At 40.6% G+C, this 26,437-nt stretch overlaps 1 protein-coding gene across 1 annotated transcript in view; it reads left to right on the forward strand.

Moving 5' to 3' along the window:
- Positions 1-1,563: 1,563 nt before the first annotated feature.
- Positions 1,564-26,437, forward strand: part of cfap20dc (CFAP20 domain containing) — a 53,491-nt gene continuing 28,617 nt past the window's right edge. The window contains exons 1-11 of the mRNA XM_064965847.1: positions 1,564-1,584; positions 1,683-1,772; positions 3,790-3,883; positions 4,023-4,095; positions 11,598-11,709; positions 12,581-12,734; positions 13,393-13,539; positions 18,484-18,677; positions 19,552-19,678; positions 24,475-24,600; positions 24,718-24,795. Of these exons, the coding sequence (XP_064821919.1) occupies positions 1,564-1,584; positions 1,683-1,772; positions 3,790-3,883; positions 4,023-4,095; positions 11,598-11,709; positions 12,581-12,734; positions 13,393-13,539; positions 18,484-18,677; positions 19,552-19,678; positions 24,475-24,600; positions 24,718-24,795 (1,216 nt within the window). The remainder of the gene's footprint in view (positions 1,585-1,682; positions 1,773-3,789; positions 3,884-4,022; positions 4,096-11,597; positions 11,710-12,580; positions 12,735-13,392; positions 13,540-18,483; positions 18,678-19,551; positions 19,679-24,474; positions 24,601-24,717; positions 24,796-26,437) is intronic.

Genomic DNA, 26,437 nt, shown 5'->3' on the forward strand with positions numbered 1-26,437 from the left:
AGTGTCATTTATTTAAAAAAATTCAAGCCTAAACATGTGTCTTGTTTTCTTTACATTTGTAGCATTTCTTTCAGTTCTTTTGATTGATAAATGTTAAAGGTCGACTCAGTAATGGCGTAGATTCGCTAAGTAAACAGCATAGTGTGTCAATTTCTGCAACACCTAAGAGCTTTGAAGCGCGAGGCTAAACTTCTCAGCTGTTTTTGTCCCGTGGCTCCCACACTGTAAGAGCGTGAAGCAAATCTGTGCACATGCACAGTGTGGTTGTGTGAGAGTGAAGTCTTGCATCTCACTCATCTCAATATTTAGTGCTGTTCGTAAAATGTTCCCCAATCATTAAGTATTTAATTCTAGGATATATACACACACACAAACTGAACAAAAATATAAACGCAAGATGTAAAGTGTTGGTCTCATGTTTCATGAGATTAAATAAAATATCTCTGAAACATTACATATGCACAAAAAGCATATTCAACAACAAAAATCTCAGAAATGTGTTTACATACCTGTTAGTTAGGATTTATCCTTTGCCAAGATAATCCATCCAATAAGCTGATTAAACAGCATGATGACTACATAAGTGCACCTTATGCTGGAGACAATAAAAGGCCACTCTAAAATCATTTACATTTACATTTAAGTCATTTAGCAGACGCTCTTATCCAGAGCGACTTACAAATTGGTGAATTCAGTTCAGTTTTGTCATACAACACAATGCCACAGATGTCTCAAGTTGAGGGAGTGTGCAATTGGCATTCTGACTGCAGAAATGTAATGTTAATTTCTCTACCATAAGCCACCTCCAATGCCATTTTAGAGAATTTGGCAGTACGTCCAACCGGCCTCACAACCGCAGGCCACGTGTAACCATGCCAGCCCAGGACCTCCACATCTGGCTTCTTCATCGTCTGAGACCAGCCACCGGGACAGCTGATGAAACTGAGGAGTATTTATGTTTGTAATAATGCCCGTTTCTGGGGAAAAACGTATTCTGATTGGCTGGGCCTGGCTCCCAAATGGGTTGAAATCCAGAAGACATGTACGTAAAATGCATTTTTGGCCGTCTAGAAGCTGTCTTTTGCTGTTTTAAAGTTAATTGCCTGCAATTCTACACATTTTACTATCTCATATGCAGACTGGGATAGACTGGCTAGATCTGATCTCGTTACAGTAGTGCAGCCTCGTGCTACAGTGTAGCGTCTTGTCACCATGGAGACACCCCGACTCAAATGACTAGGGAACTTGACTGTGGAATTTAGCTAGCAGACTTTGGCATTTGCCAGTTAGCTAGCAAACATTGAAACTCAACGATGAAGAATTATTTCGAGAATTTGCTCTGTTTTGGAACACTCCTGTGGCCAGCGTGCCGACAATCTTTGATTGTAAAGCCAACACTCGACTGATAGCAAGACACATGCATGCCGAGGTTAAATAAAATGACGTTAGCCAGCTAACGTTACTGTAGCCAGCTATTGGAAGTGGTCACATGCCAGTCCAGAACGTTATCTAGCTAGCTAACATTAGTGGTTGACAAAGGGAAGAAGATATCCTACCTGAAACATGTTTAAGAACGAATATCAGGTAAATCTTAGTTTAACAAATCTTCAATGTACAACATAGCCTGACCGTTACCTTTCAAACACTCACTGTCTGTGTCATGAAAACGATTTCCTTCAAAGGGTGGAGCTGCTGTAGAGATCTTCAGTGCACAAGGGAAAGATCCTGTTGCAAAATGGAAACTTTGTGGAGGAAAATCAGCTATAAATAAAGTGAGTTGTATATTGAGCCAGACATATTGCATGATTTTTCCCATTCAGTTGTAGGTCGGAAAAAATAGCACCCTCCCCCCCGCTATGCTTCTTCCGGGTCTCTGTCTGTCTCCCTGCCTGTCTGCGCCTTAGGTTATACGTTTTAAAAGCCAAGCCGATTTAGGCTGTATTGCAAATTAGTGCCTGTCAAATGTGTTCCCTTGAATCAACACCAAGTGTTAATTACTATTACAGGGCACCAGACGAACATTTTACACTTTTAAGGTTGGTGGCACCAGCCCATGATTTGGTCAGACCCAAATCCTGATCACACCCAAATCATGAGAAATCATCTTATGAAATCATTCATAGTGTTTTACTCATATTAAGAAGTATAATAAATAGACTACTGAGGTAGGTCTATTCATGAAATAAGTTGTTTCACCTAACACGTCCAAGCAGGAATGCATAATTCAAGATGTTTTTATGTGCTAACTAATTCCAATCATTGTCATGAATTTTGGGTTGACAATGAAACTATAGTTGTTATTCTACTGTCAAAATAGGACTCCAGCATTATTATTTTTTTGTTCTTTATAGATTAATTACATACATCTTTATGTGCACTAACTAATATCATAGGTGTATTAATTTGCAATTACCCATGGGACATACAGTGCATTCGAAAAGTATTCAGACCCCTTTACTTTTTCCACATTTTGTTACATTACCACCTTATTCTAAAAAGGATTAAATACACACAATACCCCATAATGACAAAGCGAAAACATAAAAAACAGATACCTTATTAAGAATTCAGACCCTTTGCTATGGGACTCGAAAATTGAGCTCAGGTACATCCTGTTTCCATTGATCATTTACATTTACATTTAAGTCATTTAGCAGACGCTCTTATCCAGAGCGACTTACAAATTGGTGAATTCACCTTCTGACATCCAGTGGAACAGCCACTTTACAATAGTGCATCTAAATCATTTAAGGGGGGGGGGGGGTGAGAAGGATTACTTATCCTATCCTAGGTATTCCTTGAAGAGGTGGGATCATCCTTGAGATGTTTCTAAAACTTGATTGGAGTCCACCTGTGGTAAATTCCATTGATTGGACATGATTTGGAAAGGCACACACCTTCCTATATAAGGTCCCACAGTTGACAGTGCATGTCAGAGCACCATCCCTACCGTGAAGCATGGTGGAGGCAGCATCATGCTGTGGGGATGTTTTTCAGTGGCAGGGACTGGGAGACTAGTCAGGATTGAGGGAAAGATGAACAGAGCAAAGTACAGAGAGATACTTGATGAAAACCTGCTCCAGAGCGCTCAGGACCACAGACTGGGGAAAAGATTCACCTTCCAACAGGAGAACGACCCTAAACACACAGCCAAGCCATTGCAGGAGTGTCTTCGGGACAAGTCTCTGAATGTCCTTGTGTGGCCCAGCCATAGCCCGGACTTGATCCCGATCGAACCTCTCTGGAGTGACCTGAAAATATCTGTGCAGCGATGCTCCCCATCCAACCTGACAGAGTTTGAGAGGATCTGCAGAGAAGAATGTGAGAAACTCCCCAAATACAGGTGTGCAAAGCGTGTAGCGTCATACCCAAGAAGACTCAAGGCTGTAATCACTGCCAAAGGTGCTTCAACAAAGTACTGAGTAAAGTGTCTGAATTCTTATGTAAATGTGATATTTCAGCTTTTTATTTTTAATAACTTTGCTAAAATATATAAAAACCTATTTTTGCTTTATCATTATGGGGTATTGTGTGTAGATTGATGAGGGGGAAAAAAACAATTTAATCCATTTTAGAATAAGGCTGTAATGTAACAAAATGTGGAAAACATCAAGGGGTCTGAATACTTTTCGAATGCACAATATAAGCCTATGCCTGCGCAATGGCATGTGCAAAAAAATGGTCCAGCCCATCTGGCATTTGCCAGAATTGCCAGATGGCCAATCTGCCGCTGCTGATATGAATAACCTGATCATCATAATCTAGAATTTTTGCATTGCTCTGCTCTAGGAGTTTGACAAAGAGGTCAAGAGCTTTGTGTACAGTCTGGAGGGGAGCAGCCATGCTATTAAAATGCAGATGCCAAAGGATGGAAAAATGTCTCGTAAGTCTCAACCATATACTGTTTGAATGAGACCTAAGAATATTGTACCCAACTAGGCCTATTGAAAAAATAGGGCACGGAATCTATTACTAATTTACTGTAGGTTGAATAATGTATGTTTGTTTGATTGTCATTCCAGTTGGACTGGTACAGAGATTCTTGGTCCTCCAGGTGAATGTTTCCCAATGTAAAGACTTCTCTACAGAGCTTGTGTAAGTAGCCTACCAGACCAGTATCCTCTTATTTTCACTTACTTCATGGCCTTGCTTCATACCAGAAAAAACACTGTAATCACACATCTTTAACACTGAAGCTGTCTGTCAGCCATAATCTAACTGCCCCTGGTCACATTTATTCTCCCTCCTCCCAACATGAGTTGATCATCTATATCCAGCCACTAATTCCTCAGGAAAACAGAGTGACATTTTTATTGGTTCCAAAAGACATCCGTTACCTTTTAATGTAGACATACGCATGCATGCACACACTCTCGCTCTGTCTGTCTGTCTGTCTATCTCTCTCTCTCTCTCTCTCTCGCTCTCGCTCTCGCTCTCGCTCTCTCTCACTCTCATTATAATGACAGTGAGTTAGTATTGGATAATTCTGTAATCTTTTGTCTACTGAAACTTCATTAAGTTAAGAATAAAAGCCCACAGTGGTGGTGTGTCTGAACTGAAGCAATGTTTTTGATAGGACCTGACCATTTTAATGAAGGGACTGATGTATCTCTGTGACACATTATACTGTGTCACGCTGGGCAGACATAGGACCTTTATAGTTTGACCCATTAGGAAACTCTGTTCTGCAGGCAGTAGTATATGTAATTATAGTAGCAGATCATCATGTTGAAGCTCGGGTTAGCTTTACACAAAAGGATTACACATTGTTCACAGAGCAGCAACCATATGCACACACATATAAATGCACGCACATGCACACACACTTTAATTAATTCATTCACACATTCTCACACACACACACACACACACACACACACACACACACACACACACACACACACACACACACACACACACACACACACACACGCACACACACACTTAAATCAGTGTGCTTAGTACACAGTAAAGGAGAGATGGCATACACTCTAAACTCTATGTGTAAGCCTGTCATCCTCAGAAGAATTTCCATAATCAGAATTGCTAAAATCAACACTTCCGATGAGGTGGATATTAAAAAGTTATTATAAACAAAAGTAATCAGGTGTTACATTATCTAGAGTGAGTTCAATTCAAATGTTCTTTTTAATTCAGCAACCTTTTTCTATTTGAGAGAGACAATAACACATTTGTAAAATTGGCTTTTAGCAAGAAGATAATCCATTGTGCTGCAAAACTAATTTCCAGATTAGAAAACAGGCGCTGGCAGTTGATCATATTCAAAGCCCTGGCTTGATTTGTAGTCACAATAATGAACAGGGTGAGGTAAGTGAAGCAACAGTCATGGCTGCACACTTTCTTTGCTGGTAACTTGTAGTTCATTTGGTTGAAATGGAAACTTAATCAGTTTGGGACTTTCGGTCTGCCAAATGTGTTCTTCAAACACTTTTGTGAATTGTTCTAAATTGAGTAAATATAGGCCTTATTAATGTATTACTGGTGTATATATAGGCCCTATATTGGGCTGATAATAGGCCCTATATCATTGGACAGAGCAGACTTGTTGGTCCCGCTGCAGTGAAAACATTGACGTGATGTCGATGAATTTCATGCATCATCTTTCTGTGTAGTCTTTGTTATTCTGAAGCACTAATTAATAAAGATGCAATAATGGAAAAACGCAGCGTTTCGATTGTGTCCTGGTCACCGGTACCGTGTAATTATGTAAAACTGTAGGCTGGAGAAAATGCAATCCATTAGAGACATTGGTCATGGTTACTCGCTAGTGTTAATGAAGCTATCGTTCAGATGGAGGAGGGGGCTCTGTGGAAAATGGGCCAGAAGAACTACTTTAGGCTTTCAGTTTGCTTCTTTTCCTCTATTTCATAAATTCCTCCTCTCCTACTTTCTCTCTCTCAAACTCCCTCCCTCCCCTTCCCCCCGCCCTCCCTGCAGATGATGAAGATACACTACATGACCAAAAATATATGTGAACATCTCATTCCAAAATCATGGGCATTAATATGGAGTTGGTCACCGCTTTGCTGCTATAACAGCCTCCATTCTTCTGGGAAGGCTTTTCACCAGATGTTAGAACATTGCTGTGGGGACTTGCTTCCATTCAGCCACGAACATTAGTGAGGTCGGCACTGATGTTGGGCGATTAGGCCTAGCTTGCAGTCGACATTCCAATTCATCCCAAAGGTGTTCGATGGGGTTGAGGTCAGAACTCTGTGCAGGACAGTCAAGTTCTTCCACACCAATCTCGACAAACCATTTATGTATGGACCTCGCTTTGTGCATGGGGCATTGTCCACCAAAAGTACAGTTGGCACTATGCATTGGGACAGGTAGCGTTCTCCTGGCATCCGCTAAACCGAGATTCATCCGTCGGGACTGTCAGATGGTGAAGTGTGATTCATCATTCCAGAGAAGACGTTTCCACTGCTCCAGAGTCCAATGGCGACGAGCTTTACACCACTCCAGCTGACGCTTAGCATTGCACATGGTGATCTTAGGCTTGTGTGCGGGTGCTTGGCCATGGAAACCCACTTCAGGAAGCTCCCGACGAACAGTTCTTGTGCTGACGTTGCTTCCAGGCAGTTTGGAACTTGGTAGTGAGTGTTGCAACCGAGGTCAGACGATTTTTACGCTCTTCAGCACTTAACGGGCCCATTCTGCGAGTTTGTGTGGCCTATCACTTTGCGGCTGAGCCGTTGTTGCTTCTAGGCACAATAACAGCACTTACAGTTGACCGGGGTAGCTCTAGTAGGGCAGAAATTGAACAAACTGACTTGTTGGCATCCTATGATGGTGCCACGTTGAAAGTCACCGAGCTCTTCAGTAAGGCCATTCTACTGCCAATGTTTGTCCATGGAGATTGCATGACTGTGTGGTCAAATTTATACACCTGTCAGCAATGGGTATGGCTGAAATAGCCAACTCCGCTAATTTGAAGGGTTGTCCACATACTTTTGTATATATAGTGCAGATGAATAATAGCATAGTACGTTATGATTGCATTCAGAACTGATCACAGTAATAGTAATTGGTGCTCACCAGTGTAGTACCCTGACACTGGGTGAGGTGAGGAGATGAGATGTTTAATCATATCTGCTAGGCGGAGTAGAGGTAACAGGTGAACACTGTTCCAAAGTCCATTACAGAGGAAAGACATGCTGGGAGACAGTGGATGTCCCAAATGGCACCCTGTTCCCTATATAGTTCACCACTTTTGACCAAAGTCCTATGGGCCCTAGTCAAAAGTAGTGCACTATGAAGGGAATAGGGTGCCATTTGGGACCCTGCGAGAGGCTGTTTAGCATCAGGACAGCCATGTTGATAGGCCTTGTCTTAATTTGTGCCTGTGTGAATAGAGGTTAAACACACCATCTCAGCTGTAAGTAGAATAAGGTCTTAATGCTGTAATGCTTTCGTAGGCCAGATAGCTTGATCAGTTGTTAACATGGCGTGTGTGTGTGTGTGTGTGTGTATTGAGGACGGAGGAGAACCCAAGCCATGTGCCGTATTCTTACGTGTTGTTGCTTAGAATCATTTCACGAGTAGGGTTGCAAAACTACCAGTAATTTACCAAAGTTACCGCAATCTTCAGTAATTTTTCAGTATTTTCGGCAATTCTATGTTTAAATTTCAATATTTTTGTCCATATTGTCCATGAGTTTTTGGTGGATAGACCATATAGTTCAACAGAAAATAGCCTTATTAATAAGGTTGATGTTCGTGCCCCCTTCGTAAATCTAATTAGCATAATACGAAAATCCCCATAAAAATATGTCAGTTTAAGCTAGAGATATCAGTTGGATGCATCTCAATCCACCGCATCCGCCTATGTAACACTTCCGACAATCGGTCTTCTCACAAAATCATCTGAACGGTTTGGCCTAGAAAAACTTTTATTATGACCCCTCCATGGAGAGATGAGAGTCTCAAGAACACGATGGTGTTCTCCGTGTTGCTCTACGACCCCCACACGTGTCTTGGGACTAGTCTGAAGTTGGTACAGCCAATCTGCCAACTTCTGTCTGTCAGTTTGAACTACACCCTAATGTGACCCCTCTGTGTTAAGGTGAAACTCACGAACACGTAAATGCCGGTTGTTTTACTCTAGGACGTCCACAGGCCTCACAAGTCTCGTTTGAATATCCCCAATGTACCAGTTGTCAATGTACCAGTTGAAAAAAATGTGGTTAGACAGTATATATGGAGACTGTTTAGTGACAAAATAAATTAACAAATGTTTCCTGATCAAAACATTTTCTTGACTCATTTTGATACTTCAAAGGGTCTTAAAATTCTAAATCAAATAGAAAAATTATCCTAGGTATGACCGTCTTTAAAAAAAAAATGCATATAGCGTATGTCACGCCCTGATCTGTTTCACCTGTCCTTGTGCTTGTCTCCACCCCCTCCAGGTGTTGCTTATTATCCCCGGTGTATTTATCCCTGTGTTTCCTGTCTCTCTGTGCCAGTTCGTCTTGTTTGTCAAGTCAACCACCGGTTTTGAGTCTCAGCTCCTGCTTTTCCCAGTCTCTCTTTTCTCGCCCTCCTGGTTTTGACCCTTGACTTTCCTGACTCTGAGCCCACCTGACTGACCACCCTGACCTCGAGCCTGCCTGTCATCTTGTACTGTTTGGACTCTGACCTGGTTTATGAACTCTCGCCTGTACCCGACCTGCCTTTTGCCTACCCCTTTTGCTATAATATATATCGGAGCTCAACCATCTGCCTTTTGTGTCTGCATTTGGGTCTCGCCTTGTGCCCTTATAGCTTAGTAGTACCTCCCCAGCTTTGTAATTAAATGTTTTATTTTAAAATCATATTATTGAATTATTTTATATATTTTACATGTGATAAGGCCACACAGAGGGACAGAAATAAGCACAGATACCTGTGATAATCTGAAGTACCAAAAAAAATGCCATTCGATATCATCTTGTAAAATTCCCCAAAAAACTTGAAAGCTACAAAAATTCTAGTAGTTTACTGGTAACATCTTCAACCCTAATCATGAGTAACATGCTTACTTGCACACACATAACTTAAAATTGTTTAAGTATACAACAGTTTTTCATCAATCTCTATGCCTCAGATCACACAGTCCTCAATGTATGACAAATCCGAACTTGAGTTGGCTCAAGTTGCCGAAAGCTCTCTGTACCCAAAGTAGCAAATGTTTCATTGTTCACGTTGTTCAACTGAAGGTTGTGTCAGTTCCGTATCAATGATGCATGTATACTTAATTCAGAAGAACCATATAGCCTTGAGACTGAGAGAAATGATTTGTGCTCTGCCTTTGAGCCATTTGGCTTTTAGCCACCAGTGCTATTATGCTACTAAACTGTAGACAGAATTGCCATGCTATTTCTTTTGTACTATGCCCTTTCATCTAAGATGTAACATACTCTTGCATGTATCCAGAAGGATTTGGTATCACATTTGTTACTTTGACCACCACCAGCCAAGTCAATTTACCAGAAATGGTGGGTCAACAGTGTGTTTGTGTGTGTGATCTCCCCTTGGCTATTAATTAAAAAAAAACTTTTTTTACACCTATATGATTTTTTTATGAAATCCTATGTATATGTGTGTGTCTTTGCAGAGAATGCATGCAGCGTACAATGAATGCTGTAAAAGATAGGCCAATATACAAAATGTTATTATAATGACACTTTGTTTGATGTCTTAATAACACACCCTCAGGGGCTTTAAGCTAGCTGTAACATTACATTTTCACCCCTCAACACATCTTCATTCCTCACACAAATTGAATTCTGTTTTAGGGGTGGGGATCGGTAGATAGGTGCTATAATTCAGTGGAGGTGGTGAAAGTGAATTAGCATGTACATTGATTAATTCCCTCTTCTCTTCTACCCTCCACCTCTAACAATGGAGGGGATGCATCTTATCACGCGGACACAAGGCAATAGATTATACTCCTGAAAACTGTGTAAGTGGAAAAATAGGCCAGCTCTCCCTCACTGTTAAAGAGGGAATCCGCATTTGAAACAACAATGGCTTTGGTTAACAGCTGAGGGACAGGCCTGGAGAAATGTTATTTGTTAAAGAGCTTTTGATGCAAGGACCATCCAATTTCAAAGAAATTATAGCTGTAAGCATATATTGAGACTACAGTTTTGTGTACATTTACAATGTTTACAAATATTGGAGAAAAACAAGCTTATATTTTAGGTTTTGATGGGGTACGACAGTTGAACTAAAGCTCATGAGGCATTTACTAATTCTATTCTTCAAGAATCAATGAGTATATATCATCAATTTATATGTCAAAAAAATGGATGTAGCAACTGCAGGTTTGTTCCTTTAAAAGATCAATCTTATTTTTCTTATTAAAACCATAACGTTTCATTTCACATTTTAGTCATATAGCAGATGCTCTTTATCCAGAGTGACTTACAGGAGCAATTAGGGTTACAGTGCATTCAGAAAGTATTCAGACCCGTTGACATTTTCCACATTTTGTTACATTACAGCCTTATTCTAAAATCAATTAAATTAAATTTTTTACCTCAATACTCTACACACAATAATAACAACCCTATAATGACAAAGTGAAAACGGGTTGAATTCTTTTTTGTGTGCAAATGTATTAGAAATAAAAACAGATACCTTATTTACGTAAGTATTCAGACCCTTTGCTATGAGACTTGAAATTGAGCTCAGGTGCATCCTGTTTCCATTGATCATCCTTGAGATGTTTAGATTGGAGTACACCTGTGGTAAAATTAATTGATTGGACATGATTTGGAAAGACACACACTTGTGTACTGTATAAGGTCCCACATTTGACAGTGCATATCAGAGCAAAAACCAAGCCATTCAGGTTGAAGGAATTGTCCTATAGAAGTTCGATACAGGATTGTGTCGAGGGCAGCATTGAAGGTCCCCAAAAACACAGTGACCTCCATCATTCTTAAATGGGAGTAGTTAGGAACCACCAAGATTGTTCCTAGAGCTGGCCGCCCGGCCAAACTGAGCAATCGGGGGAGAAAGGCCTTGGTCAGGGAAGTGACCAAGAACCCGATGGTCACTCTGACAGAGCTCCAGAGGTCCTCTGTGGAGATGGTAGAAGCTTCCAGAACGACAAACCTCTCTGCAGCACTCCACCAATCAGGCCTTTATGGGAGAGTGGCCAGACTGAAGCCTGAAGTAAAAGGCACATGACAGCCCGCTTGGAGATTGCCAAAAGGCACCTAAAGGACTCTCAGACCATGAGAAACTAGATTCTCTGGCCTGATGAAACCAAGATTGAACTCTTTGGCCTGAATGCCAAGCGTCACATCTGGAGGAAACCTGCCACCTTCCCTACGGTGAAGCATGGTGGTAGCAGCATCATGCTGTGGGGATGTTTTTCAGTGGCTCTCAGCAGAGGGTTCTACATGGAACCCCAAAGTGTTCTTCTCGGGACCAAAAAGGGTTCTTCAAAGGGTTCTCCTATGGGGATAGCCCAAAGAACCCTTTTAGATTCTAGATTTTTGTTCTATGACTTGAAAGTTTATTGTAATATATAATTGCTGTTCACTATTAACTCATGAATTCCTTCACTTGTTTTTCAGGATAACTGATTTAGGTCATCTGAAAAGGAGGCTGTACCTATCCACGGTTCATAAAGAGTTCTCTGCTACACCCTTGCATGCAAGGATACCTTTCGGTCTGAAACGCAACGTTGTGAGTCTTACCCTCGCCTCCACCACTAACACAAGTACAATATATCGAGGTTGCTTGTGACTTAAGAAAGTTCTGCAAATTTCTACCAGTTCGAAAGATACTATCCCAGCTTACAATTCTAGGGAGAGAGAACATTTTAGTAATTGTTATCTGTAATGTTCTCCTGATGTTTGAGTGTCCAGATTTCCGTTAGTTCTAGGAACATTCTATCGATGTCAGCAAAAAACCTTATGAGAGCCTATTTAGCACGTTTTGGTGTTAGAGTTAGGATAATTCCTTAATGTCAAACATAACTTACCGAGAACGTGGTTACCATGTTCTCAGAATATTCAATATTAGCGTTCAAGACATGTTTCATGGGACGTTGCAAGAACATTTGCGTGTCCTGTTTTCTGAGGGTTCTGAGAATATTCTATCAACGTCACACCAAACATACACAGAACATGGTTGCCATTGTATCTGTCTCTTTCTTATTCAATGCGTTTGTATGGGCTAATAGCAGTAAGGCCAAATAAATATTTTTTTCAAATTCATTTTTGATACTTCAAGGGGTCTTAAAAATCCAAAATCAAATAGAATAATAATCTTTGGAATGACCTTTTTATTCCATATAGTTTAGTAGAACAATCACAGTAAGGTACTTAATTGTTACCCACAAATGATTTGATATTGAGATGAAAACGTCTGCATTTGACCTGTAAAGGAATGTTCTCTAAAGTTATGGGAGCATTTGTTGTTAGCTGGGATATTGCTTCAACAAACTTAAAAAATAAAAAAACAGGGACAAGGAGGAGAGCTGTCAACTGTTTAAATTGCTTTAGATAGTCTGAACAAAACAATTTCCTTCTCTTCCCTCTTTTCTCATCTCTAGTGGTGCAACATGTGCATCGACCTTGTGTCATTCACCAGTGAGCTGTTTAAAGGTGCAGGGTTCTTATCCCTGGATGGAATCACTGTCTCTGCCAGCTGTAAGTTACGGAGAATCTTCACCATGAAGACTGAGCCTGCAGGGGCTTCTGATGGAGGTAAGACATTCAGTCAGTCAGTCAGTCAGTCAGTCATTCAGTCACACCAAAACACTCTAAACGCTCCATCATGGCAAGACATGTCTTCTTCATTTTTGTCTATTCCATGGATATTAAACTGTACATTTTTATTCTCATGAACATTAGGCCTTTTTGAAAATGGATGCTTGGCCTACCATGGTAGGTTGCTTAAACAGTCATGGTAAGCCGATGTGTATCATGTGAATAGCCTACATGGTGAATCAATGATACACCCCATGGTGAGTCCAACCTCACACCTCCATCCCTCACAGAGCATCACGACAGTGATGTTTGATATGGCACAGCAACACCTTGAGCTGCAGATTACTGGTGTGTGTGTGTGAGCGTGTGTGAGCATGTGTGTGTGTGTGTGTGTGTGTGTGTGTGTGTGTGTGTGTGTGTGTGTGTGTGTGTGTGTGTGTGTGTGTGTACACCCACTACACCGCCTGCCAGTTCATCTGGAAAATGGATAGGCCTGGATTTTTTACATTTTTTAATGAATTATAATGCAAAACGCTTATTTTCTCTTCCTTGAGAAAGCCAATACCTCCATGATTATGTTTTCAGCTAGATCACTTTTGGTTTATTCATTCTCTTGTTTCATGCGTAGTTTTTTGTTTTTGTTTTCCCTCTGTAGACCTATATATTGGTGTAAATGGTCCCATGGACTCGATCCCTCGGAGCTGCCAGTTTCCCCCTGACGTCCACCAGGTGATCCAGGTAAAGAACATGGAGAGGCTGAGACTGGCAGACCTGAAGACTTGCCCTCACAACTCTGAGTCTGGTGGGTGAGACAACACATCTATGAAGTAAATAGATAAAGAACCTACATCCCTTCCGTGAGGTGTTGGATACAAGTAAAAAAAGAAAGTTGCACACTCAAAATCATGTGTGGGTGTGACTTTCTTCATTTGAGAGAACAAATGCTGCGCTCTGTGTTTATTTCTAATCCCCCTCTTTGGTTGGAACAAGCACCTTATGGTTGGGATAGAGCTTGAGATCTTGTTCATCTGAGTTCTTGAGTGTCAATAGCTAACCAAGTGATCGTCCGATAATAGTAACAATAACCCAGTAATACAAAACAATCAAATCAAGTCCAGTATTTATTTTCATCAAACAGTTCAAGGCTACGTCCATTTTGTTCGGTCTTTGACCAAGAAACAAAGAATAATTCAGTTCAATTAATTTCCATATAAGCCAGACTTTTCCATTTGTTTCAAACAGACACCAGTAATTCTCTGAAATTGGTTTGCCCTTTCTGGCTCCTTCTGTTTTTGTTTCCCTGATTGGATATGCTTCATGACTGGCTAAACTCAGCCTCAGACCCCCACATCTAACCAAAGTAAACATAGTCCCATAGTTGCAAACAGTTTTCCATTTATTGAAAGCAGCATATTGCAAATCTTTATCTTTGAAATGTAAAATGTGTTTTGTTTTTCAATATGTCCATAACATGTTTAAACACAAATAAGCAGTCGAATATAGATTGTGCTTTTCCAGACACTTTTGTTGCATGTAATCAGATAGTTTGCTTGTCTCTCATGGTTTACATAATAATCTGTCAGTTCAGTAATCTCCTGTTGATTCCTGAGCTGCTATCACAGATGGTATGTAAAGTCTAATAGAGTTTCTGAGGGATTAAATACATAAAGACAGGGCCTTAAAGGCATACCCAGGAAGACAGCATCATCAGAGTACAGCAATGCCCATTGGGATTTTGTGGCTTTACATAGCCATCCCTATAACTTTGAAAGGCGGTCAAAGTTCCATTGTTGTTGTTTTGTGTACATTTTTGTTGTTGTTTTATGGTTGAAAGCAATGAAAATCCAGAACAGGCAGTAAGTAGTACTTTAAAGGACTTGCATTTATTCTCACCTAAAAGCTTCCACTCTGCTGCAGGCGGCACAGTGTGATTGTTGCACTCTAAAACCCAGGTGGCCTTTGGAATTTGGCTCGCACATCACCCCGCACCTGTACACCCAGAGAGAGAGAGAACAGCAATTATATGTGTTTATGAGGGAGAAAGACATGCGCCAGTGATTCAGGAGCCCCACTCTGCTCCCCTACAGACAGACAGTACCTCTGTGGCCTTTTTATCAGCGCATATTTATTTGTTCTGACAGCTGTCTCCAGCATGTTGAGTCACTTGGCCGTGCCATTAGAAATGAACAGTAATCACATGCACACACACACTTGGACGCATGCATGCATACACACACACACACACACACCAGAAGAGAGAGACACACATGCAATGCACACACTCGTGCACACACACACCGTTCGTTTTCTTGTAAATTAGTTCTCATAATTGGTTGGTCTAGTTATTAGCATAACATGCCTAATAATGATTAAAAGGGATTGCTATTAAAGTAGACATCCAATCTAATTGTGTAAAAAAGACTGTTGCTAATTACTGTTTCTTGAGTTTAGTACATTCGTCAGCCAAACAGCAAATTAAAAGATGAAACATTTATAGAGATTTTTTGTTGTTGTTGAGAGAGAACAGTTGAACCAATTGCATGCTTGGTTTTGTCTTTTCAACAATGGTGTGACCTTGTCTTTAGATTCATCCAATTATCACTAGGCACTTTGCTATGGAAAAGTGTAGGCGGGTTGTTCCCTTTTGGGCAGTGTGGTGAAGAAAACCTTTATTTCCCCTAATTTTAACATTCTGTCATGACGAGCTTTTATGTTCAACTTTTACACACAAAAAAACAATCTCAAGAGGTTATTATTATTTATTTGTTATATGGTAAGTGCCTATTAAGTGCCAAAGAAAGTAACGGTGTTGAACGTTACAGAGTTGACGATTTCATCTTAAATCAGCCATAAATCCCCTTGTGACAGGGGGAATGGAAGCTTCTTGTATGCAGCAATTAGGGGCAATTGAATGCAAGCTTCACAAAGAAATAAAATATTGTGAAAAAATTATTGCCTGTCTATTTATGGGAAACAGGGTTGGCGTGTAATGCTCGACCCACTCAGTTTTCCACCACAAAACCAGAAAATTGCACAAAAAAAGTAAAACCAGCTCACCCGCTTTCACTATTAGATTTGACATTTTTTGACATTCCAGTCATTTAGCAGACCCTTTTATCCAGATCGACCTACAGTAGTGAGTGCATACATTTTCATACTGGTTCCCTGTGGGAATCTAACCCTCAATGCTGGTGTTGCAAGTGCCATGCTCTACCAAGTGAGTGAGGACTGATGTTTAATGTTTCTTTTGAAAAATAATTTTTAAATAGGAATAGTTTCACCATGAATAAATTGAGTTGTTTTTTTAACCTTAAAATAAATCAATAATCACCTTAAATAAATAATAATCTTCAGAAACTACTGTACAAACTAACAAGGGGTATACAAAAATCTGATTTATAGAATTTTCCATATGGTCTATATTAAAGAGCACTTCATTTAATATAACAGGCTATTAAAATCCAATATTGGTGCATCATTTCTACTTAAAATATCAAAAGGATGCAAAAGGGGCTCATGTTGTGGAACGACCCAGGCCTGTAAGTTGTGGTGTTTCAAACCAATCAGACTCAAGCTTCTGCATTTATATAAAGGAAGCTATGGTGCTTATTTCCCACTCCCAATATTTCTCTGATTAGTTATATCAGTGTATATAACATACCTACAGTTGAAGTCAGAAGTTTACATGCACCTTAGCCAAATACATTTAAACTCACAATTCCTAGTAATAATTCCCTGTCTTAGGCCTGTTAGGATCACCACTTTATTTTAAGAATGTGAGATGTCAGAATAATAGTAGAGAGAATGATTTATTTCAGCTTTTATTTCTTTCATCACATTCCCAGTGAGTCAGAAGTTTACATACACTCAATTAGTATTTAGTAGCTTTGACTTTAACTGGTTTAACTTGTGTTCAACGTTTCGGGTAGCCTTCCCCAAGCTTCCAACAATAAGTTGGGTGAATTTTGGCATGTTCCTCCTGACAGAGCTGGTGTAACTGAGTCAGGTTTGTAGGCCTCCTTGCTTGCAAACGCTTTTTCAGTTCTGCCCACAAATTTTCCATAGGATTGAGGTCAGGGCTTTGTGATGGCCAATCCAATACCTTGAATTTGTTGTCCTTAAGCCATTTTGCCACAACTGTGGATGTATGCTTGGGGTCATTGTCCATTTGGAAGACCCATTTGCAACCAAGCTTTAACTTCCTGACAGATGTCTTGAGATGTTGCTTCAATATACCCACTTAATTTTCCTGCCTCATGATGCCATCTATTTTGTGAAGTGTACCAGTCCCTCCTGCAGCAAAGCACCCCCACAACATGATGCTGCCACCCCGTGCTTCACGGTTGGGATGGTGTTCTTCGGCTTGCAAGCCTCCCCCTTTTTCCTCCAAACATAACGATGGTCATTATGGCCAAACAGTTCTATTTTTGTTTCATCAGACCAGAAGACATTTCTCCAAAAAGTATGATCTTTGTTCCCATGTGCAGTTGCAAACCATAGTATGGCTTTTTTTGTAGCAGTTTTGGAACAGTGGCTCCTTCCTCCCTTTCAGGTTATGTCGATATAGGACTTGTTTTTACTGTGGATATAGAAAATTGTGTACCTATTTGCTCCAGCATCTTCACAAGGTCCTTTGCTGTTGTTCTGGGATTGATTTGCACTTTTCGCACCAAAGTATGTTCTACTCCAGGAGATAGAACGCGTCTCCTTCCTGAGCGGTATGACAGCTGCGTGGTCCCATGGTGTTTATACTTGCATACTATTGTTTGTACAGATGAAAGTGGTACCTTCAGGCATTTGGAAATTACTCCCAAGGATGAACCAGACTTGTGGAGGTCTACAATTTTTTTTCTGAGGTCTTGGCTGATTTCTTTTGATTTTCCCATGATGTCAAGCAAAGAGGCACTGCGTTTGAAGGTAGGCCTTGAAATACATCCACAGGTACGCCTCCAATTGACTCAAATGATGTAAATTAGCCTATCACTAGCTTCTAAAGCCATGACATCATTTTCTGGGATTTTCCAAGCTGTTTAAAGGCACAGTCAACTAAGTACATGTAAACTTCTGACCCACTGGAATTTTGATACAGTGAATTATAAGTGAAATAATCTGTCTATAAACAGTTATTGGAAAAAATTATTGTGTCATGCACAAAGTAGATGTCCTAACCAACTTGCCAAAACTACAGTTTGTTAACAATACATTTGTGGAGTGGTTGAACATTTGTTTTAATGACTCCAACCTAAGTCTATGTAAACTTCTGACTTCAACTCTGTCCGTTTTTTTTATCAATCTTGGTTGAGAGGGGTGTAATTTATGCTTGTAAATGAATTATGTGCAGAGGGGTGCTAGTATGCCACTGTAATATCAAGCTCAAATCCATATGTTAAATCAGCTGGAATCTATTTGCAATGTCAGGATATCACTGCCTTTTACATAGGCAGCGTTTGTCTCTTGTTGTGTTATTCTTAGCCTCGAGTAATATTAATGAAACACAAATAAGTGCAAAGTGGTGACAGTGCGAGTAACAGTTTAATAGTAATAGGCTGATATGCTACATTAAGCCTATGTGTAATGTGTTTGAGCTGGTTACTTGAAAATTACACTAAACAGCCAGACATCGCTGTTGATCACTATCACAGTCACGATCACTATCTATTTCCCCAGTATTACATTGAAAGAGATGATCCTATGCGTTGTAAACATTAATAACAAATGAGTATCCGTTTATTTTTGTACCTTCCAGATCAGTCAGGCAGTGGCAGGGTAGCCAGTGCTGCTCGAGGCCCCAAGATCCAGCCGGACGCCTCCCACATCGCATTTGGGTCGAGGGTTTTAGGACCCCCTCCACTGACCGGAAGGAAGAATAGTGGACTCTCAGAGGGACAGGGACAGGACGGGAGGACACAGGACGGGAGGACACACCGGAGCATGAATATGGTAATACTCCCCTGAGAAGGGAGCTTGCTGTCCAAACATGGATTGATTTCATATATAAATATGTTGCATGGGAGTGTTAGAGTCTCTCTTTTGAATAACCACATGAACACATTTATCATACGATGTGACTATTGCATTTACCAATAGTGTGAAAATAAGTTTTGGGAGGAGCTGTTGTTATTTTATTGTACCGCTGGCCCACTCTCCAAACATAGATATCACATCCACAAAGAGACCTTTGTGAATAGTATTTGAGGAATTCCTGCTTTTGTTTTCTCTTTTTCTCCAATAGTTTGATGATGATAAGAATCAACGGATGTTGTCTTGAGGCACCGGAAGTTATTTGGGTCTTTGACGCATCTGAACTATTTCTGTATTATTATCCGCCTGTCATATCTCCCATCATTGGGATGCCAGTGTCTTCCAGGATTCCCGAGAGAGATACGCTCTGTGATCCTCTTTTGTTGGTTTTTGCTTTTCTGTTTCTGCCTTTAGTGCTCTGATTTGATTTATGTTTTATAATGTGTTTTATACCTCTCTCTCTCTCTCTCTCTCTCTCTCTCTCTCTCTCTCTCAATTCAAATGGCTTCATTGGCATGGGAAACATATGTTTACATTGTAAATAGTAAGCATTACACTCACAAAAGTTTAAAAGGAATAGAGACATTTATGGCTATGTACAGTGTTGTAACGACATGCAAATAGTTAAAGTACAAACAGGAAAATAAATAAACATAATGTTGCCCTTTTCTTGCCAATCTTGTTCTCTCTCTCTCTCTCTCTCTCTCTCTCTCTCTCTCTCTCTCTCTCTCTCTCTCTCTTCCTCTGTCTCTCTCGCTTGCTCCCTCTCTCTCCTTCTTTCTCTCTGTCACAGGGGTCTGTATCTGGTGCAAGAACAAATAGAACAGCTGCTTCAGAGAGACATCAGGATCATGGAGACTGGAGCGAGAAACAACCTGGTCCCAGTAGCCAGAAGAATGACTCTGTTTATGAGCTGGCAGGTAAGGACAACTCTCTGTCGTCTGTTCCACACAACGTCAAGTAAAAATGACATAGACATTTACATTCAACTGAAATGCTCAAATCAACCTACAACATTGTTTTACATGTCGATGTTAGGTAACCTTGTTGAACGGGATGTTAGGACAATACTTTTAGAACATAATATTTGAAATTGTTCAAGCTTACAGAGATGTGGCTGCAGCCATATTGAAACAGCGTAATAGGAATGGTAGAGCGTCCGCGCGCCTACTTTACTCATAGCCTTTGGTATCCGTTCAGCGAGCAAGGTCTAGCTATGTTAAACATTACAGTAGTTTTGACATGTGCATCTGATCATACTGTGTTTGCCAGCAAGCTAGCTAACAGCAAACAAGGTTAGTAAGCTAGCCAACTGCATGGTAATGAAGTCACTTTTGCAGATCGTATACACTATGCATGAAACGGTATTCAATATGGTTTGCAGTGAGGGACTTCACTTCAAACCCAGTAGAGGCTAGCAAGCTAGCTGGGCCAGAAACAGCTGGCTAGAAAAAGGAGTATTGAAGCTAGCTAGGTGTCTGATCTAAAAGATTTAGCAACAGACATGTCGGGTTGTTAACAGTGTCCACTCGTATTAAATCAATTGCAGCTAGTTGTAAGATTTATGAGACCAAATTACCAATGTCCATAGTGAAATCCATAATCCATAGTAAAATCCTGATCTGTAGCAAGCTGTTCCGATAACGACATTAGCATGCAAAATATCCATCAAGGATAGCTGAGCATACCGTGGTTTTGGACTAGCTGGCTATGATAGCCCACAACACACAGTATAATTTTTTGGTCAATTTATCATGCCATATCGCCTAGTTTAGGGATCATCAACTAGATTCAGCCACAGGCCAATTTTTTTCTTAAGCAGATGGTCAGGGGGCCAGAACATAATTACAATAATTTGTAAACTGCAGATTGACCGCAAGAAGCACAAACGGATATAATATTGGACTAAAACAGAATAATTTCAAACATTGCTTACATTTGTATATGATCGCATACTGTATATCTCTTTATTATGTGTGGGAATACATTGGAACAAATTTCCAAAATTAAAATCACTCTTGTTTTATGTTCAAGAAAATATATATATTTTCAAATAAAAAATGTTCTTACATTTTTGCTTAGAAAACTAAAATGAATAAAATCACCCGCGGGCCAAATTCGTCCAGTGGGCCGCTAGTTGGGGAATCCTGACCTAGCTAGTCTATAACAGGAGAGCCTTCTAAAAAGGCACTTACAGTGCCTTGCGAAAGTATTCGGCCCCCTTGAACTTTGCGAACTTTTGCCACATTTCAGGCTTCAAACATAAAGATATAAAACTGTATTTTTTGTGAAGAATCAACAACAAGTGGTACACAATCATGAAGTGGAACAACATTTATTGGATATTTCAAACTTTTTTAACAAATCAAAAACAGAAAAATTGGGCGTGCAAAATTATTCAGCCCCCTTAAGTTAATACTTTGTAGCGCCACCTTTTGCTGCGATTACAGCTGTAAGTCGCTTGGGGTATGTCTATCAGTTTTGCACATCGAGAGACTGAAATTTTTTCCCATTCCTCCTTGCATAACAGCTCGAGCTCAGTGAGGTTGGATGGAGAGCATTTGTGAACAGCAGTTTTCAGTTCTTTCCACAGATTCTCGATTGGATTCAGGTCTGGACTTTGACTTGGCCATTCTAACACCTGGATATGTTTATTTTGAACCATTCCATTGTAGATTTTGCTTTATGTTTTGGATCATGGTCTTGTTGGAAGACAAATCTCCATCCCAGTCTCAGGTCTTTTGCAGACTCCATCAGGTTTTCTTCCAGAATGGTCCTGTATTTGGCTCCATCCATCTTCCCATCAATTTTAACCATCTTCCCTGTCCCTGCTGAAGAAAAGCAGGCCCAAACCATGATGCTGCCACCACCATGTTTGACAGTGGGTATGGTGTGTTCAGGGTGATGAGCTGTGTTGCTTTTACGCCAAACATAACGTTTTGCATTGTTGCCAAAAAGTTCCATTTTGGTTTCATCTGACCAGAGCACCTTCTTCCACATGTTTGTTGTGTCTCCCAGGTGGCTTGTGGCAAACTTTAAACGACACTTTATGGATATCTTTAAGAAATGGCTTTCTTCTTGCCACTCTTCCATAAAGGCCAGATTTGTGCAATATACGACTTATTGTTGTCCTATGGACAGAGTCTCCCACCTCAGCTGTAGATCTCTGCAGTTCATCCAGAGTAATCATGGGCCTCTTGGCTGCATCTCTGATCAGTCTTCTCCTTGTATGAGCTGAAAGTTTAGAGGGACGGCCAGGTCTTGGTAGATTTGCAGTGGTCTGATACTCCTTCCATTTCAATATTATCGCTTGCACAGTGCTCCTTGGGATGTTTAAAGCTTGGGAAATCTTTTTTTATCCAAATCCGGCTTTAAACTTCTTCACAACAGTATCTCGGACCTGCCTAGTGTGTTCCTTGTTCTTCATGATGCTCTCTGCGCTTTTAACGGACCTCTGAGACTATCACAGTGCAGGTGCATTTATACGGAGACTTGATTACACACAGGTGGATTGTATTTATCATCATTAGTCATTTAGGTCAACATTGGATCATTCAGAGATCCTCACTGAACTTCTGGAGAGAGTTTGCTGCACTGAAAGTAAAGGGGCTGAATAATTTTGCACGCCCAATTTTTCAGTTTTTGATTTGTTAAAAAAGTTTGAAATATCCAATAAATGTCGTTCCACTTCATGATTGTGTCCCACTTGTTGTTGATTCTTCACAAAAAAATACAGTTTTATATCTTTATGTTTGAAGCCTGAAATGTGGCAAAAGGTCACACAGTTCAAGGGGGCCGAATACTTTCGCAAGGCACTGTATATATTTTTTTATTGTTGTCAAAATGAAAATATTGTCAATGAGGCTACTAACATGCTGTTACAACTTCTCGGAGTAGTGGGTGCGGAGTCAGGCGCAGAGAGCAGAGGGTAAAGGACAACTGTATTTATTCCGGAGAATAGTAGGTCACGCCAAAACACCATGCGCATACAATGACCGGCCCAAAAACAGACCACAAACAGTCCGGAGAAATACAAAAAATATCACATCCACAAAACGAACAGAGAAACAAGCCCGCACAAAAGCCGGCGGGCCTACTGGGTTTAAATAGCCCACAATCACAACCTAAACACAAAACAGGTGCAACTAATCAGACACAACTAAATGAAACAGAAAAGGGGATCGGTGCTAGTAGGCCGGCGGGATTCGTGACACATGCATTCTAATCAGGGCTGCCTGTCAGATTAACCAATCAAGTGATGTCGTTGATGACACATTATCAACATGGCAACACACAGCCCTTTTTTAAATTTAACCTTTATTTAACTAGTCAGTTAAGAACAAATTATTTTTTACAATGACAGCCTACACCGGCCAAATTGTTTGCCATCCTATGGGACTCCCAATCACGGCCGGCTGTGATACAGCCTGGATTCAAACCAAGGTGTCGGTGGTGACGCCTCTAGCACTGATGCAGTGCCTTAGACCGCTGCGTCACTCGGGAGACCAAGTAGTCAAATGATTTTCAATCATTTTAACATAAATATGAGTTTTTCAGCAGTTTTAAGGGTAGGAACATGCTTCTTTATCACATTTGGTTATCGAAATCACCTTAACTTACTAAAATGTTTCAGTTCATCTTTAATACCATTGTCGTTAAGCAGACACTCTTAATCAGAGTGATTTACAGTGCAATCATCTTAAAGTAGCTAGGTGAGACAACCGTATTTCACAGTCATAGTAATCATGAGGGTGCTGTGGGATCAATCAAGATATTTTTTGATGAAGTTGGTTTTCAGACGTTTTCAGACGATAGGGCTTCCAGATGTCTGCCGGTGTGGATCCCACACTGTAGTGTCGACTGTTATCATTAGCATCAGCAAATCTCAAATCGCTGTAACAGAAATTCAAGCATGAACTGAGAGTTTTTTTATAGGCCATTAATAATGTGCATGCCACACTACTACAGAAACCATACATTTATTCCACAGTGTGCTTCCCACACTGACCAATAGTCACAGACATGACTTGGAAATTGTGATTTGGGAAAATCTGAAAAACAACTTCCTCCTTAGTTTTGCCGAGCCTTCTTTATTCAGCCCAGTTTGTCGAATTACTGCTCCCCTAAGAGAAGTTAAATCAGTGTATATTTAATGTACTTTCAACAGCTGTCCTTTTCCACCAAGCTAACTAACCGTAAACACTGGTTCATTAGTACAATGGTATGACAGAATCATTGACTCCCCAACGTTCATCATAGTTATGGTTTCCCTTCTCAATCTGAGTGCGTAATTGAAATATTACATAAGTATGTCTGGTTAGCATGCTCCTTTATGTGATAGTAATTCAGCCGCACACTGACTCTATACACTCACTGACCTAAATTCTAATATATTAGACTTGGTAATGCAGTACGTTTGAAGTGTGATGGAGTGTATAAGAAGATCATTAAAATATCTAGCTTTAGTTGTGCATAGCTAGCTTTATTTAGTCTGCTGCACTCACTATTGATGGATTGGATAGAGCTCGTTTTCTGAAATACCTTTTATTGAGAACGAAAGATGGTTTTACTGTGGCATACTATTCAGTACTCCGTAAGCTGTTCCGCTAGCCATTAACAAACTGTTATCTAATCAGGTTCTAACGTTGCGTTATGTGTTTGTCAGGCTATTATTGTGACTTGTGTTTTGAATGTAACCTCATTGTGTAATGTACAGGGAAGCCAGGGAGCCTGCAGCCGCGACCACCTAAAGACAGAGCGTCCTCAGACAAGGCGGGGTCCAGGAAGCTACGGGTACACAGTGCAGGGAAGGAGAAATTGGCTCCTGGCTCAGGTGAGCTGTGTATGTATTATGAAAGCTTTAGACAGCATGTCTGTGTGAACTGGATTGTGTGTCTAAGTGTGAAGTGTGGTGGTCTTAGGGTAGATGTTCTCTTTTCTGTTGTAAATGGACCCATAGACACTGGACTTAGCCACCATGGAGACAGGAACCAACAACTTTTGACCCCCAGTGACATGAGTGGAGACCAAACAGAAGGTCAGACACTTCTCTAAACTGACAAACTTTTAAGAAATGGATACAGCCGGGCTCCGGCTAGTGCTTCTGTTTCTGATTTGGGAGTGAAGTGAAGACACTTTAACCCCTTTATCCAGTTCCTACTCCAGAGCAGACATCCAACCATCACAATCTGGAGCTACAGTATGTGGCAGATGGCTTATCTGGCATGACACTTCCAAGGATGGTTCTTACCAAGATTTACTTCCATCTACCTCAATTAATTGGCAAGTTTGGCCAACTTTAGCCATTAGTATATTTGCCTCAGTAGTTTCCAGCTACAGTAATAATACCCAGCTTCTGAAGTCTCACCCATTTCTACACATTGCTAAGGCTATGAAATACTTGTCTGAGTTTTTTTGCTAACCCCACCACCCCAGCCACACTAAATGCACACTTTTTTTGCTCTAAGCACATTTATGGGCTGTTCCCATCTCCAAAAGCCTGGAGCTGTCCCTGTGCAGTGCAGGAGGCAGCACTGCAGCCCTCCCCTCTTACTCTCAGTCTAAGCGCAGTACGTTCATTAATGGTAATGGCACATTAAATAAGAGTCAGAGGGGGAAGTCCTGTGGGTTTGGCTCAGGGTCTTCCACACAGCAGCACAATTAGAAAAGGTGATTATAGTGTTGAGACAAAAGTGCGCTGAATGTTCATAGACACTTCATACCGCTGAACTACTAGTCTGCATCCCAAATGACACACTATTTCCTGTATGGTAAGTCGCCTTGTGCGAGCCAGAATGGCTCATAGGAGCAGGAGTCAGTAGCTTGAGGCAGCTTGATTTACAAGTACACCCCTTGGACAGGACAATAGTCTATCACAGGGACTTACTCCCAAGCAGAGAAGCATCAAATCAAATTCAACAAAAAATATTTTTTTATTTCAACTTTATTTAACCAGGGAGGCCAGTTGGGAACAAGTTCTCATTTACAACTGCGACCTGGCCAAGATAAAGCAAAGCAGTGCGACAAATAAAACACCCCGAGTTACACATAAACAAACATACAGTCAATAACACAAAAGAAAAGAAAAATAGAAAAATCTATGTGCAGTTTGTGCAAATGTAGAAGGGTAGGGAGGTAAGCAATAAATAGGCCCTAGAGGCGAAAATAATTACAATTTAGCATTAATACTGGAGTGATAGATGTGCAGAAGATGAATGTGCAAGTAGAGGTACTGGGGTGCAAAAGAGCAGAAGGGTAAGTAAAAATATGGGGATGAGGTAGTCGAGTGTGCTATTTACAGATTGGCTGTGTGTCACGTCCTGACCTAAGTTCCTTTTTTATGTCTCTGTTTTAGTTAGGTCATGGCATGAGTTGGGGTGGGCATTCTATGTTGTGTGTTCTAGGTTTTGTATTTCTGTGTTTGGCCTAGTATGGTTCCCAATCAGAGGCAGCTGTTGATCGTTGTCTCTGATTGAGAACCATACTTTGACAGCCTGTTTTCCCACTATGGGTTGTGGTTAGTTGTTTTCTGTGTCTGTGTTTTACCGGCCCCAGGGTAGCCTAGTGGTTAGAGCGTTGGACTAGTAACCAAAAGGTTGCAAGTTCGAATCCCCGAGCTGACAAGGTACAATTCTGTTGTTCTGCCCCTGAACAGGCAGTTAACCCACTGTTCATAGGCT

This window comes from Oncorhynchus masou, chromosome 5, assembly GCF_036934945.1.
Source record: "Oncorhynchus masou masou isolate Uvic2021 chromosome 5, UVic_Omas_1.1, whole genome shotgun sequence".
Taxonomy (NCBI): Eukaryota; Metazoa; Chordata; class Actinopteri; order Salmoniformes; family Salmonidae; genus Oncorhynchus; species Oncorhynchus masou.